A 15,326-nucleotide genomic window follows, 5' to 3' on the forward strand; every position below is an offset into this window, starting at 1 on the left:
AATGTGATAATTTGAAAATGGTCAAAATGAAACAGTGGTGAGTCAGGAGACTATCCATCCCCAAATAAACTGAAAATGAAACAGTGATATAGGCTAACAGTGATAAATAAATTTGACTTTTTTCAACAACCAAAAAGGATCTGAAAATGAGAGGAGGCTATACATTTTTGACAAAAAATATTTTAACTTTAAAAATGACTTCACTGATATATCAGGTGCCTACCAAAATAGCTTCTAGTAATGTCACAGTGTCTTGACTTTCAAACTTTTTGTTGGTGGTGAACCAGTGAATTAACTGCATAACCAGAGGTTCATAGAGTTGCCTTGTAACCTAAAGGGAAAAAATGAGATCGTATTGAATTATGATTAAGATTAGCATTAACACTGTAACAAGATCATAAGAGCACTGTCAGATCAGATGAGTGATTTACCTAGACCAGCATCTGCTTTTACACAGTAACTAACCAGATGTACCAGAAGGCTCAGAAGTATGGAGGTTCAAATCTCCTCTTGCTGTTACCCTTAGCAACTGGTATTCAGATGTATACTACCTCCAGACATGAAGAATCCATTCAGCCATCACCATTAACAGTCACTGATGTCCCTTATCCTCCCTAAAATTCACTAGTCCCTTTTCAAAGCCATCTGTGCTAGCATCCTGACATCCTGTGACGGCATGTTCCATCAAGTTAATTAAATACTGTATGAGGTAGTACTTTCTTTTCCCTGTCTTGAACCTGTGACTGGCCATCAACTTCACCGGGTGCTCCCAAGCTTTAGTATTATAGAAGGGAAAGAAAAAAGTTCTTCCTATTCACTTTCTCCACTCCATGCCTAATTTTATAAACCCCTAAGATACACTCTCTTTGTCATCTTTTCACTAAAGTAAAAAGCACTAAACTCGTTAGTCCTCCTATTCTTTATTAATTCACCTATTAAATCCACACCACTCCGCTAATAGGAGACAACACTTAGTAGTCAACTATTTGTTGCATATCAATATTGAAGTAGCAGCAAATGAACCTTTAAAAACAAATTTTAGAAACAGCTGAATTGCCAGTTTTTTCTGACAAATTAACAAATGTGGAAAAAAGCATTATGGCTATGCTGTAAGCTTTGTAGTACAGTTTCCCCTTCTCTCCTTTTCCATGGCTCCTAAGATACAAAAATATGGGTGTCCCCAATAAGCCAAAATTCAAGACAACCAAAGTAATCACAAAAACTTCTAATTTTTAAAAAAATCTTTCAAGCAGCTAGCCACCCAAACCAATCCAAACAAAAGAACTGGATTTACTTGCCTGGTCTACATCACAGGCAAGTCGCAGTAGAATAGGAAATGTACGCTTATACAGATGAGACATTGGCTGGGAGACTTCTTGTCCTTCAGGTATTTGAGCCGCCTTCCCCAGCACGTACATAACCATGCTATGTAAAAGTTCACAGGCTGCAACCTATGGGGAAAAACTGCTTTGGTTAAGTAGCTACCCACATAAATGAGGATAGAAATAGCACACTTGTTCTTAAGAAGAATTTCCAACCTTTTATAAAATCATTCCAAATAATCTGAGAGAGTTCCTACTAATAGTCCTTTGCTCAGAAAACAGCATTTTACTAACCAAATACTAGTGTCAAATTTTCGATTAAGTCACAATTATTTTAAAAAACAACAAAAACTCAAAGGAAAAATATATGTAATCTGTTTCTGTAAACCCTGTCACCACATTTCATGAATTTTCCTACAATAAAGGCATCCATTGCTTTGTGTTGCTTCAATCCCTGCCCCAAAGAAAGCATGTTAGGATCTAAATATGTAGAACACAGTCATAAAACCTACAGTCTCTCTCTTAGACTTCTGATTTAGAATTTCCATAAACTAGCCTCTGACCCCACATTATGACCTGAATCTAAGAAAATGCATTTGCTTCATTAGACACAAAAAAACGAAGAAACTTCCTCCCATCCCTTCCAGCAAAGCATGGCAGGGCTCAGTGGTTTGTAGCACAAAATAAGCTTAAGTTTGTCGCTCTGTGCACAAAATAATTTTCCTACCCTCCCTTCCTACAGTTCCTTATACACCTGCTCCCACGAGTTATAGAGCCACATGTAATAATTATTAATTAGTAATTATCATATGGCATTTTTTGTACTATAGCCAAGAGATCCTAAGATTGTCTGGCAGCCAGCAGTTCTAGCTCTTTTAGCGTTATGCACCACTAGGTGACAAGCTAGACTTATTTTTAAGGCAAGAGACGTTTCAGAGGTGGTTTGCCATTGCCTGCCTCTGAGTCATGCCGCTGGTACTCCTTGGATGTCGCCCATCCAAATACTAGCCAGGGCCATCCTTGCTTAGCTTCTGCGATCTGACAAGATCGGTCTACCCTGGGCAATCCAGGTCAGGGCAGAGCCACATGTAATAAAACATAATACAGCCAGAAGGGGGATTCAGCAATTCCACCATGTACATGTGGAAATTCTTTCAGTTCGCATGCTGAGCTATTTGGACCCCAAACATTATCGCTGTAGCCCATCCAAACATCCACAAGGACGTCAAGACATCTTCACTATTAGCATTCTGGAAGAACTGTAAAATGATTCCTTCTTCTGATGTGATGCAGTTTATGGTACCTGTTTTAACCTAGACACATGAAGAGTATTCGTTGTGTGTTCATGCTACACAGTTTAGCCACTGCACACTGCACACAGCCACTGCTCAAATTTTCTTTACAGTATCTGCCTTAAAAGTTTTTGTTCAATATCAAGAAAATTTAGAAAAGCAGTACCTTTGTCTGCCTGTCACTAGCAGAAAGAGCCAATTCAGTGACACGAGGCAAGAATACGTCCAAGTAGATAACAGGCTTCATATCAGCAAATGGTACTGCAAAGCTCAGGTGCTTCTCTGTGTCCCAAGACACAAATTTCTTCATCCTCTCCTCCGCAGAAGCAGCTATCATATTTGGAAGAAAGCACAAAAAATGTTACATTAATAACCAGATTTTTAAACCCAACCTTGCTAGTGATGCATTTCTCAACAAATCATCCTAATTTATGAGATATAACTATGAAGCTGGGTTGTGTCACAGAATATCAAAAAATTACAGTGAAATGCTCGGCAAAATTACATAAACTAGATCAGCTCTGCCTAGAAATGCACTTTTAGGCACCTAAGCGAGCAATTACTAACAACCAACAACAACACAATGGAATAATACTGCAAGTTTTTCCAAAGCAGCACACTGGGTGAAGAAGTCAATTTGCAGGATCTAGTCCTACATAATTTCTGTAGCTGAAATGTATACATTCAAAAAAGACTCCATATATTCAGGTTGCCCTGACCCGGACAGCCCAGTCTAGCTTGATCTTGCCAGATATCGGAAGCTAAGCAGGGTGGACCCTGGCTAACCTTGCTAGTGATGCATTTCTCAACAAAACATCCTAATTTTAGAGATATAATTATGAAGCTGGGCTGTGTCACAGAGTATCAAAAAATTACAGTGAAATGCTAGGCAAAATTACATAAACTAGATCAGCTCTGCCTAGAAATGCACTTTTAGGCACCTAAGCGAGCAATTACTAACAACCAACAACAACACAATGGAATAATACTGCAAGTTTTTCCAAAGCAGCACACTGGGTGAAGAAGTCAATTTGCAGGATCTAGTCCTACATAATTTCTGTAGCTGAAATGTATACATTCAAAAAAGACTCCATATATTCAGGTTGCCCTGATCCGGACAGCCCAGGCTAGCTTGATCTTGCCAGATATCGGAAGCTAAGCAGGGTGGACCCTGGCTAGCATTTGGATGGGAGACCTCCAAGGAATACCAGGGTTGTGACACAGAGGCAGGCAATGGCAAACCACCTCTGAATGTTTTTTGCCTTGAAAACCCAACAAGGTTGCTTAAGTCAGCTGTGACTTGAAAACAAAACACAACAACGTTCAGGTCATTAACTGCCTTCCTGAAGTGCTTGCAGTAGTGTTTAGATACATAAATTAAGCAGAATAAAAACCCAACCGATATTCTCAAGTATGAAACCAAAGCAGCAGCAGGTAGATTAGCAAAACATGAGGCTTATCCCGCCCCCATAATGATTCCGATTAGAACATGGTACTTCATTCTAACCCATGTGTGATTTTTTTTCAAGGGAAAAAAACCTGGAAGCCCCATTCATACAACTCCCAGAGTCATGTGTGAGCTCTGATCAAAGACAAAAGCAAATCATTTGCACACACAACTGTGTTTTGAGCAACACTAACTGAGAAGCCAAATGCACACGTTCCAGGAACCTGGCCAGTCTCCAAAATAACACAAAATGGCAAGCACAGGAGAAGAAAAAAACACATAAGCCATGATCTTGCAAATGTCCTGCCCAGTTTTAAATTTAAAAACTTTAGGTTAGATCCTGTGGAGGATTCCCACAAATGGAAGAATGGACAATTCTTGCTGATCCACCCCACCTGCTGCAGACCTCTGACTCTCCTTCATTCTTCCTCCTGGGGCCCCCATATCCCTAAAGAGTAGCATGGCAGGGCATTTGGGGCTGCTGCAGGGAAGAGGAGAGGGAAGCAGTGAAGACAAGGTGGTCCTGGTCACATTCCTCTCTCATGCATCAGTGGGCACAGAAACTGATGTCTCAAAATGTGCTGGTTTAGTTTTATACATTTAGAGACACGTTTTTAGGCCTCACCTGTAACTAAATTCCTATTGATCTGTCCTCCCAGAGATCCAAGAAGGCAGGCCACTCTCATTCTTATGGCTTCCAGTGAATGATCCTCTTCCTATATAAAAATATAATTGCAAGAAAGGAACAACATACATGTATAAATGAAGAAATGCCTATTTAAGTCGTCTTTAGTCTAAAAGCATTTTGCATGTTGAGTTTTAGAAAGCAAGGAGGAAAAAATAAGAATTTCTTGTTCAGAATTCTATAGAGCTCCAATGTTTCAAACAAGTCATGCGGGCTTTCCCAAAAAATTGAATTGGAAAGCTTTCCAGAAAATTTTTAATGCCCTAAATAGCATGATCTGATTTCGCATGTTAATTTTGACATATATTTAGTAAACAAAATTTAAGAATTAATCTTATGCCCCAACAGCAACAAATACTTGATGTGAAATATTTGATTAGGAAAAAATAAAGCAAATGTGGTTTAAATGTTACACTCAAACAAATTAAGAGCTTTAAGTAGAATGTATTAGTATTGGGAAAATATTTGTAAGAATTTAAACCATGTGCTTCCCTCAAATTGCTTAATATTTAGATATTTATACTCTGCTTTTCTCTGTCATGGGGACCGAAAGCAGGTTGCAATATTATGCTCTTCTCCATCTCATTATCACAACATCCACCCCATAAGGAAGGTTAGGATGAAAAGGGGCGACTGGCCCAAAGTCACCCTGCAAGCTTCCATTGCACGGTGGGGACTCCAACCTACATCTCCCAGATCCTAATTCCATGAAGGCACTGAAAACTGCTGACACACTGATTTTACCACACTGAAGTAACTGTCATGATATGTTGTGGTTGCACAAACAAAACATTATCTACCCACTGTATTTTATCCTTTCTTCAATTTCACGTACAACCTAGTAACAAATTCAATTCAGCCTTCCAAAATGGGGAAGCTATTAGCCATGATGGCAATATTCCTGCGAATATGAGAAGCTGGACTTCTAAAATTTAATCTGTAAGTAAAATATGGGGGAAGAGTATTACTTTCATGCACAGTTGTGGGCTTCCTGAAGGCTGCATCTCTTTGGTACTGTTCAGAAACAGCATGAGAAACAATTGCTCCTTAGTCTCATCCAGGAAGGCTGCTCATATGTTATTAAAGTGACAATTCATCCAGACTTGCAGTTACATCTACACAGTGCTGCTGAATCTTATATGTTTCTGGATGGTGCAGTGTATTTATTAATTCTTCCTACTATGATCGTGTTATGTCAGCATGCCCGTCTTTGAGAGTTACTTAGAATAATGGATGAGGACCATCTTGAATATTTTTCTGAATGATTGCAATCCATAATGAATGAATAACTGGAGGACACAAATGTTGTTTACCTGACTACGTTCAGAAGAAGTACAGTACGAAATGGAAGCATACTCCGGGGAATTTCGTCAATGTCTTCTTATGATTCTTTAAAAAGGACTCTTTGAATAATATTTATCTACTTTGATATACTGTGACATTTGTATGTGTTAATATATTTACACTTTGCAGCACTCTGTGTGGCAGCTTCTTTGCGTTTTTTGCAATAGTTTCTTGTTTTTTGCAATAGTTTCTTGTGACCTTCGCTTTTTGTTCATTATCCAAAAGCTATCTAACTGCAGATGTATATATTTAGCAGCTGATCATAGTTTCAGGAGGGTAGCTGTGCTGGTCTGCAGCAGAAGAGCCAGATCCAAGTCCAGCAGCACCTCAGAGACCAACAAGATTTTCATGGTATGAGCTTTCAAGAGTCAAAACTCTGTTAATCAGACCTGATGAGAGGAGCTCTGGCTCTCAGATGCTTCTGCCCTAAAAATCTTGTTGGTCTCTAAGGTGCTGCTGGACCCGGGTCCAACTGATCACAGTAAGGCATGACGTGTTATTCAAATATCACACAAGAAAATATTCCACTGTGAAAAACATCCTATTGTGAACTATAAAGAAGCTTTACATTCAAGACTAATCATGACAAATCCAGACTGTGCTATGCATGTTCCCTACTCAGGGTGTTTGGCTGCAAGCACATTATTTCTTTACACTAAAGATCCTCTTTTATGCATCATGCAAGTAAGCACAGAATGGTACTCGCATAACCACTTTTTTTGTCTTCCAATTCAGAAGGTGAATACTCTAGATGAATACAAGGAAACTTTACCAGTGCAAGACTCTTTGCTTTCTTCAGACGCTGTATCACGACTTTGTTAGACCCCTTCTGGACAGCCTGTGAAAGTTTCTTCACTTCCCAGTTGTTCTGAGAGTCATCTAATTTATAAGAAACAATTTATTAATGCCCATGTATGATATTTACAGTAATAATTATCTTATCTTGTGCTTTCATGGTAATATATCATTTTGTACTACAGTAGTAGTAGTAGTAGTAGTAGTGCTATGCTATTTCATAGGCTGGTGTTGAATGCAAAGAGAAAAAAACACTAGGAGGGATGCCACAAAGACAGGACTGTGTGATTTCATCCTTCCAATGGGAGGCACTCCAGCCCAGTTTCAAGATATACTTCAGTTTGCAAGAGAAACATCAGCATAGCCATAACAATTCTAATGAGATGAGAATCACTGTGACTTTAAAGGCTGAAAAAGAAACTTTGACTGGGGTCCTGAAATGCTCAGGAGAAAGGTGGGCATAAAAATACAAATAGATAAATGCATAAATAAATAACTACTGAACCAAACCAAAATTTGTGAACCGCTGACAGTACAGAATGTATACATATTAATTTTCTATTACAGAATCAACTAAAAGCTCTCGGCTATGAAAAAAGATGCCAGCATAGATAAACTAACAACAAAGACATTCCAAAAGGCAATGATTTCTGCAAATTGGTCCACCACAAGTATACAAAATTTTTTTCTTAAATATATAATTTCCAATTTCCTGTATTCATTTTTTAACATGTACCTGTTGATGTAGAAGTTTTCAAATAACCATCAAGGCAAGGCAAGATATCTTTGTAATAAGGCTGCATTGTGTATCTAGGAATGTGAGCTGACCAGTCCTCCAGAGCATCCAGTGCCACCTCAGCCATTGGTGTATAGCTGAGTCCCAGCTTGAAAGCATTCTATTCCGTGAGCATAAAGAAAACCGTTAGGTGTTTTGAAGCTCATCTTTGGATTGCAGAAATTTCCATCTGCCATTCTGATGAAATATCCTATTCACCTAAAAGACTACATTTTTTTCTCGTGCTGAAGGGGCCATCTTAAATTCACATATAATAATAAAACCCTTTTGTATGTAACCTTTTTTCCCTGTGGAATCGTCTTACATTCAGATTCATCTTCCTTCTGGGAAAATGCGCAACTAATGTCTTACAGTTTAAGTAAACCTGCTTCTGGAATGAGTTACAGGTTAGATATATGGGCTAACAATTATTCACAATAAAGCTACCATACATATGCCTATTAATTCACCCACTGGTACAGACATTAATGCTCACAATCTAAATATGCATCTTGTATAAATAAAAACAAAGAAAAAGGGCTTAAACCCACAAAACGGCTATGCTACTCATTCACCGTGACACACCTGCAAAGCAGGAATATATGCCTTGATGTCCAGCATGATGATGTCATGTGGCAAGGAAAGCACAAAGATCAGACATGATGCTAAAAGTTCATCTTTGTATTGCTTCATCTTTGCTGTTACCTAATGTGAGAAATGCGTCATATTAGCACACATTGCAAATGAATCACCTAAAATAAATAATCCTGGGAAATACTAATTTGAAGACACATGAAGTTGTTTTCTGCTGAGTCACACCACTGATCTATTAGGGTCAGTGCTGTTTACCCTCACTGTCAACAGTTCTCCAGCATTCCACATGGGACTACCTTTTAACTGGTGATGCCAGGGACTGAACCTGGGACCTTCTGCATGTAAAGCAGATGCTCTACCGCTGAGACTCAGTCCTACATTTAGTGCAGGAGCTCTTGCTATAGGAAGTAGGTTAAAACTCCAATTCTTAGAATTCTTTCTTAGATCCATTAAAATCAACCATTTTTTATGTTAAAAAAAGGTTGATGACTTACATTTCAGCCCTGACATGCCTAAATAGAAGTAATCTGAGTGAGGAGTCATCTGATGCAAAGTCTGTGTGTTTGTATTTAAGTAATGCAATCGGTACAAAGCACACAGTTTATGCTTGAAACTGTCCGGGAAAGTCATATAGTCACAAGTTTCTCTCTTGTCCATAACCTCAAGACTCTTTCAATACATACATTAGAGATCACAGAAAACTGATCACCTCTTTTCCAAATTTTGCAAATAATGCAAAGCAGGAACTCTTCTCAGGATTTTCAGGACACTTTTTTTTACTTTTTGGAGCAACACCCTGTCAAACATAAGAATATGCAGAATGGTACAGATTTTGTCATACTTCAGTATTCTAATGCAATACAATAATACAAGAAGCAACTGGATAATGGGATTATTCATAAACAAGCAATGTACTCCAAGTCATGTGCATGTGATCCACACATCCTTGTTAAAATTTTACAAATAACATTTCTAAAAAGAGTGTCAAAACTATTCATGGGACTACATGTTGCTATACATTAGCTTAACCATGCTTTGTTATATCTGCCCCAACGTTAAGTCAGAACTCGAAAGGAATTTCAAAACCTAAGAACAAACTTTTATTTGTATCAAACCTGGTTAATATTGGCTGCAGACAAAATAACTAACTATGATTAAGGCTAGCAGGGAACTATAACACATGGGAGGGAACAGGCTGGTGTAGGATGTGCACAACGCCACAGAATGATCCTTGAAACACAATTTTAAGGGACAGACAGTTTGGGCCCCTAGACAGCCAGGGTGGCATAATTCTAGTGCTGGTCCAGGATCTGGGAGATCCAGGTTCAATTCACCAATCTGCTATGAAGCCTGCTGAGCGAACTGGGGCTAGTCACTTTCTCTCTCTCTCTCTCTCTGCACAACCTACTCTCATAGGCTGTTGCTAGGAGAGGATAAAAACATACTAAACTAAATCTGTAAGGATGGAAAACTATAGCTACAAAATCTCTAGAAAACAATAAAATTCAGCTTCAAGAGCAAAGTCTCCAAAAACTGACCCTAGTAACTAAGAAACGTAGTGTTTGTTCTCTGTTCATTTTGGATATCAGCTCTTACAGGACACCCAAACAGGGGGAGTTTTGTTTTTAATTTCTGGTCTGGTCGTGATTTATGTACATGGACAACTTTCCCCTTAGCTATTAAAATGAAGGAATCACAATTATACTCAACACATACATAAAGGAATGCAATGCTCAGCAGAACAGTAACACTAGCTTTAACACTTTAGAAAGAGATTCTTCTACTATACATGATTTTCTCACCTCAAAATATTTTATTTTCTTAGCAATTTTCATGGCAATGGAAAGTAGCTTGTAGAATCCACTAATAAAAGGTGAACGTGTTGACTGTATGATCAGTTCATAACCAAAGGAATACACCCATGGTTCAAAATATTCAATATGCTTCTCTGGAAGGATCTCTCTGTGAAAATAAAGAGAAAAGCAACAGGGAAACCATCATTCTACACTGCAAAGAGTGAGAATGCAAACCATTCTAAACAGACCAATGATAAGCTGTAGCAGCTTTCAATCAGGAAAACGCAGAAATAATGTGAAGATGATAGTGACAATGGAAAACAAGCAATCCATAGCAGAATTCAAAGAATGGTACTATTAATATGTTGTCGAAGGCTTTCATGGATGGAGTTCATTAGTTCTTGTAGATTTTCCAGGCTGTATGGCTGTGGTCTTGGCCACCTACCTGAGTAGATATAAACTACCTGCCTACCATTTTTCTTCTCACCTTGACACAGACTCCATCTTTCTGTGTTATAACTCTGAGGATGCCAGTCACAGCTGCTGGCGAAACGTCAGGTCCTACAGTGCCAATACCACGGCCATACAGCCCTGAAAATCTACAACAGCTAATGGCACTATTACTGCCATTTAATATTTAATGGTACAGTAAATATATAAATGTCACATGATGTGCATCATTGCTTCCTTTTTCCAAGAACCTCTCCTTAAACTCTACTTTGGCACTAACACAAACAGTTCAATCAATCCTAAGCAGAGTTATACCCTTCTAAGTGCACTTCCGGAGCATGACGAAAGACAGGAGGGCCTGGCGTGATGTGGTCCAAAGAGTCGGACTCGACTGTGCGACTGAACAACAAAAAGTGCACTGAAGGTAACAGGCTTAGACAGGTGCAGAACTGAACAGGATAGCACTGTAAATCCCTTAAGGCAGACAGGGTAATCATGAGTGGAAACTTGTTAACAGAATAATACAGAGGGACAGAAGAAGTGTAACTAAAAGCAGAAAGCACAGAAAAAGGTATCCAGAAGAGACTCTGCACAAGTGAATTAGTAAGAGGGCTCTGAATTGTTAAGTGCTCTCATACAGAAAGAGGAAGACAGTCCCAGCCTGACAAATCGTACAAAAACAATAGACAGAGGAGGAAGAAAGCTAATAGTAGACAAACTTTCATGGAACTGACACAGAAAGAGAGTAAAGGGAGACAAAGAAGAGAGAACACACAGTGAGAGTGGGAATGGCTATTTGGTATACAGCCATGCTTGACCTAGTCTCTATTACCATGTACAGAGTTTGAACATTAATGATATATATTTTGAAAACACTAAATTCAAGACTAAAGAAAGTATATTGATGCAATTAAAACTATGCTTATTTATTGATCTGATGCATGGATCAGCTTCTTTCATAAATTGCAGAAGGCAGAAGAATCTGAAGCAGGTGTCATGGGCCAGCTTGACCAGCCTGAGTCCAGCGTGACTGAAGACTCCTCAGGAATCGAGGAACCACAGGCAGGCAGCTCTGAACTAGCTCAAGTTAGTGAATTGGAGATACCGGAGCCTCAAAGATTCATTGCGGGCAGATGACCTTGACACCACTCTGAAGTAGCCCACGAAGCACAGCTGCAGGAAAGTAGCCCACCAGGCTCCACTTCGTAAATTGAACAGCGAAGGGAAAGGCTCCGACAAGACTTAAAAACATGCAGACAGAGTGCTCGCCTCTTGGCTTGGTGCCGGCTGCTTAATGATAGCAGTTCTGAGTAAGTGCAGGAGTATGTCCAAGCAGATGGCTGTAAATCAGGCTTGTTAAGGAATGCCTACATAAATCAGACCTGGAGATCTGCAGATTGTGGAAGCAACTTGTCACAACCCTGTGAACTCTGCAACCACAGCTCCGGACTCTGCATGCCTCCTGTGACCTTTGGACTGACCCGACTCTGCTTTTTAGACCTGCCTGAACCTTGCTGACCAATGACCTCGGACTGCCTTGACTCTGCTTTCCTGGACAACCCATGAACTCTGACTGCTGCTAAACCGGTATCTGACCCCTGGACTGGACTCTTGACTGTGATCTAGCTCTGTTGCCTTACTCTGCCTATATTCCAGGACAGCAAGTAAGGACAGTTTTACTTGTCTACAGAATAATGGAAGTACCAAATACAGTAAACTGGCTCCTATTATCACCACCACTTTCAATGTTTCCCAAAACTTTCTCCCCACAGGAAAAAAAATCCTCAAAGAAAAATTGAAAACTAAAAAAAAAAGGAGGTGGGGAAGGAGACGCACTGTGGGTTTCCTGGGCTTATACATCTTTAATACTGGTCTTTGTCACTTTCCTAACAAAGATCCATCAATGACAAACTTACAGGTAAGAAAAGCAACTTCTTAAGTGTCCAGTCCACCAACTTGCTGTATCTCACTGTACCGCTGTGCCATCCCAAGTTTCTGCATAACCCAGACACTATACTACATCCTACAACACTATTCTATCTGCTAGGAGATACCGCTCATCCCATTCCAAGTCACTACAAGTATTCCAACCATTTGAAAGTACTGCCAGCTAATGAAGAATGAACATAAGAGCAGCTTTGTCTGATCTAATCTAATTAAGCACCGCTAGAGCCTTAATTAGAGCCCCACTGTTACCTCCCAGAACTGGTTACTACCTTTGAACATGAAAGGTAGTAACCAGTTCTGGGAGGTAACAATGAGGGGCAATCTTTGGCCTCTGAGCCTTGCTTAGGACTATACGCTTGATCACACACAATCCCCGCTCCTGGTGTAACCACTTGAGCCACCGCAGCGCCAACATGGCTTATAGCCACTGGTAAACTATCATCCATGAATCTGTCTAATCCCCTTTTAAAGCCAATTAAATTGGCAATGTTTACACCTTATGCCAGTGAATTCTACAAGTAAATTGCTATTTGAGTGAAGAAGTACTTAGTCCATGGGGCCATGTAGTCTCCAGCTCCCAGATAAAATTGAGGCTAAGCAGGGTTTGGCTACCTCTGTAACCAACTGAGGGAGTCAGACTAACTCAGTGCACAGCATAGTGTAATTTACAACTCTGCTTGATGCTTCCTTTAAATACACAGAATATATCATACCTGCAAAACTCTACTAGGTTGATGAATGCTGTAAAATCTTTAGGCTTGGTAGGATGAAGGTTTGCGGCTGGATCAGAAGTAGGAATTGTGAGATCAGCATCAGCTTCATTTGCATCCTGTGGAGGGTGGAAATAAAGGCAACATATCTTTTAGTTGGCAGCAGACATGTTTTTTCCCTGCTCTGCAGGTACACTGTGCAATTGGCAAACAGCTGCTGTTTGTGGCCTACTACAATTTGAACTATTTGGAATAATCTGCTACAAATCTTGGCGTTCTCCATAACCAGTGTCACCAAATGAGTCAAAGTGGAGGCCCATCATGTCTACAGTTTTTAAAACAAGCCACTAGTTTTAATAAACAGATTTTAATATTGAGTAAGAATATCTTTTTGATCACAGTATCTGTGTACAATCTATTTAATAAAGGCATTCTTGTCAACTGCTCTGTAACCGAACACTCATATTTGAAGCTAGACAGTTTGAGGAAGGATGAGGATAATAAACTGAAACTTAATCACAATAAGACAGAGATGCTACTTGTAGATAGAGCAACTGAGAAGTCTCCTGGATGGGGCTGTACTCTCCCCCTACAGAGGCAGGTTCACAGCTTGGGCGTGCTACTTGGCCTGGGCCTCTTCGTGGCTAAGCAAATGGCAGCACCTTCTAGAAGCCAGCTTGGGGCCTTTTGTGGGGGGGGGGAATCTTCCCAGTGTGGAGCATGCCCTGGTGAGATCTAGATTACATTATGGCAGTACACTCTATGCGGCACTGCCCTTGAGGATTGTTCGGAAACTACAACTGGTATAGAATGCTGTGACAAGAATGCTGACTGGAGTAGGTCAAAGGGACCATATCAAATGTAATTAAAACAAGACCTATGAATAACATGAAATGAACGTTGATTTTATATGTGAACATGAGCAAATTATACTCAGGTATACTAAGCAATACTAAGCAGGTTATACTAAGGAAATTGTATAGGAAAAAGGTGGCAAAATTATCTTTTATTGCGAATTAATATTTTACCTTTGCGTCGTTAACATTCTGTTTCTGAACTGTAAGTTCCAACTTCTCAATTATTTTTAGGATTGACTTTATGAGCTCATCATACAACAAACGACTTAGAGACTGTAGTGGTGAATTTGCCATTAGACAAGTTTCATCTGCCAACAGAGAGTCCTTTGTGGAAGAAAAGAAGTTAATTCAGATAAAAGGCCAAAGTTATTCCTAAATTATGAACCGCATTAAATACACAAATGTCTCAGAAGACATGATACAGAAGCACAAATGGATTAACACCGTAGATACAGCTATAGTAGCATTTCGGAAACCTGGAAGAACAGGGGGAATCAGACAGATACAGCTATCGGGAGACAAGAAATTACACAGGAAAGACGGGAAAATGCATTGGAGATGATACAGAAGCACAAATGGATTAACACCATAGATACAGCTATAGTAGCATTTCAGAAACCTGGAAGAACAGGGAGAATCAGACAGATACAGCTATCGGTAGACAAGAAATTACATAGAAAAGACGGGAAAATGCATTTGAGCAAAGTAATTCTCTATCAGACAATATATCTCAGCATTATTTACCTTCATTGTATCACAACTCAGTAAACTTCTAAAAAGATCCAGGTAATCTTTATATGTAGGCACTTTCCACTTCCCAGACCTAACTTCTCCAGAGGCAGGATGCTCCTCTGATGCAGAAACACCTGTTCCAGAATTTTCCTACAAGTCACCACAATATTGAAATTAAATTATATTGTGCATACAGTTATCCACAATCAACCTTAGGATTTTTTAAAATGGTTTTAACCTTTAAAATCCTATGCAGTCTGGGAGGTGGAACAGTCTCCTGAGTGAGATCCGGGCCCTGCAGGACTTAATGCAGTTCCACAGGGCCTGTAAAACAGATGTGTTCTGCCAGGCCTATGGCTGAGGTGATGCGAATCCAAATTGTAATGGCCTCCCCTTGCTCTGCTGCTCTGTTGCTTTGTTCCATCTGCATTGTTTCCATCTTGAATTGATGTCATCTGCCTGCCCTCCTCAATTCTAGTTACATCTACCTGCATGTATATAGGGAGCCTCCGGGAGCAGTTTAATTATTGGTGCCATCAATAGTAGTTTATTACAAGGGGGGACCCGCGATACTCGCGGG

General features: G+C 39.7%; 1 protein-coding gene across 1 annotated transcript in view; it reads right to left on the reverse strand.

Annotated features, from left to right (window-relative positions):
* Positions 1 to 15,326, reverse strand: part of PRKDC (protein kinase, DNA-activated, catalytic polypeptide) — a 141,213-nt gene that overhangs the window by 101,722 nt on the left and 24,165 nt on the right. Inside the window, exons 15-26 of the mRNA XM_015425442.1 lie at positions 14,759 to 14,896; positions 14,186 to 14,338; positions 13,161 to 13,276; positions 10,057 to 10,216; positions 8,964 to 9,050; positions 8,246 to 8,365; positions 7,622 to 7,781; positions 6,863 to 6,969; positions 4,687 to 4,777; positions 2,781 to 2,944; positions 1,299 to 1,451; positions 224 to 331 (exon numbers count right to left, since the gene is read on the reverse strand). Coding sequence (XP_015280928.1) covers positions 224 to 331; positions 1,299 to 1,451; positions 2,781 to 2,944; positions 4,687 to 4,777; positions 6,863 to 6,969; positions 7,622 to 7,781; positions 8,246 to 8,365; positions 8,964 to 9,050; positions 10,057 to 10,216; positions 13,161 to 13,276; positions 14,186 to 14,338; positions 14,759 to 14,896 — 1,557 coding nt within the window. The remainder of the gene's footprint in view (positions 1 to 223; positions 332 to 1,298; positions 1,452 to 2,780; positions 2,945 to 4,686; positions 4,778 to 6,862; positions 6,970 to 7,621; positions 7,782 to 8,245; positions 8,366 to 8,963; positions 9,051 to 10,056; positions 10,217 to 13,160; positions 13,277 to 14,185; positions 14,339 to 14,758; positions 14,897 to 15,326) is intronic.

This window comes from Gekko japonicus, unplaced genomic scaffold (genome assembly GCF_001447785.1).
Source record: "Gekko japonicus isolate JY-2015 unplaced genomic scaffold, Gekko_japonicus_V1.1 scaffold337, whole genome shotgun sequence".
Classification (NCBI taxonomy): Eukaryota; Metazoa; Chordata; class Lepidosauria; order Squamata; family Gekkonidae; genus Gekko; species Gekko japonicus.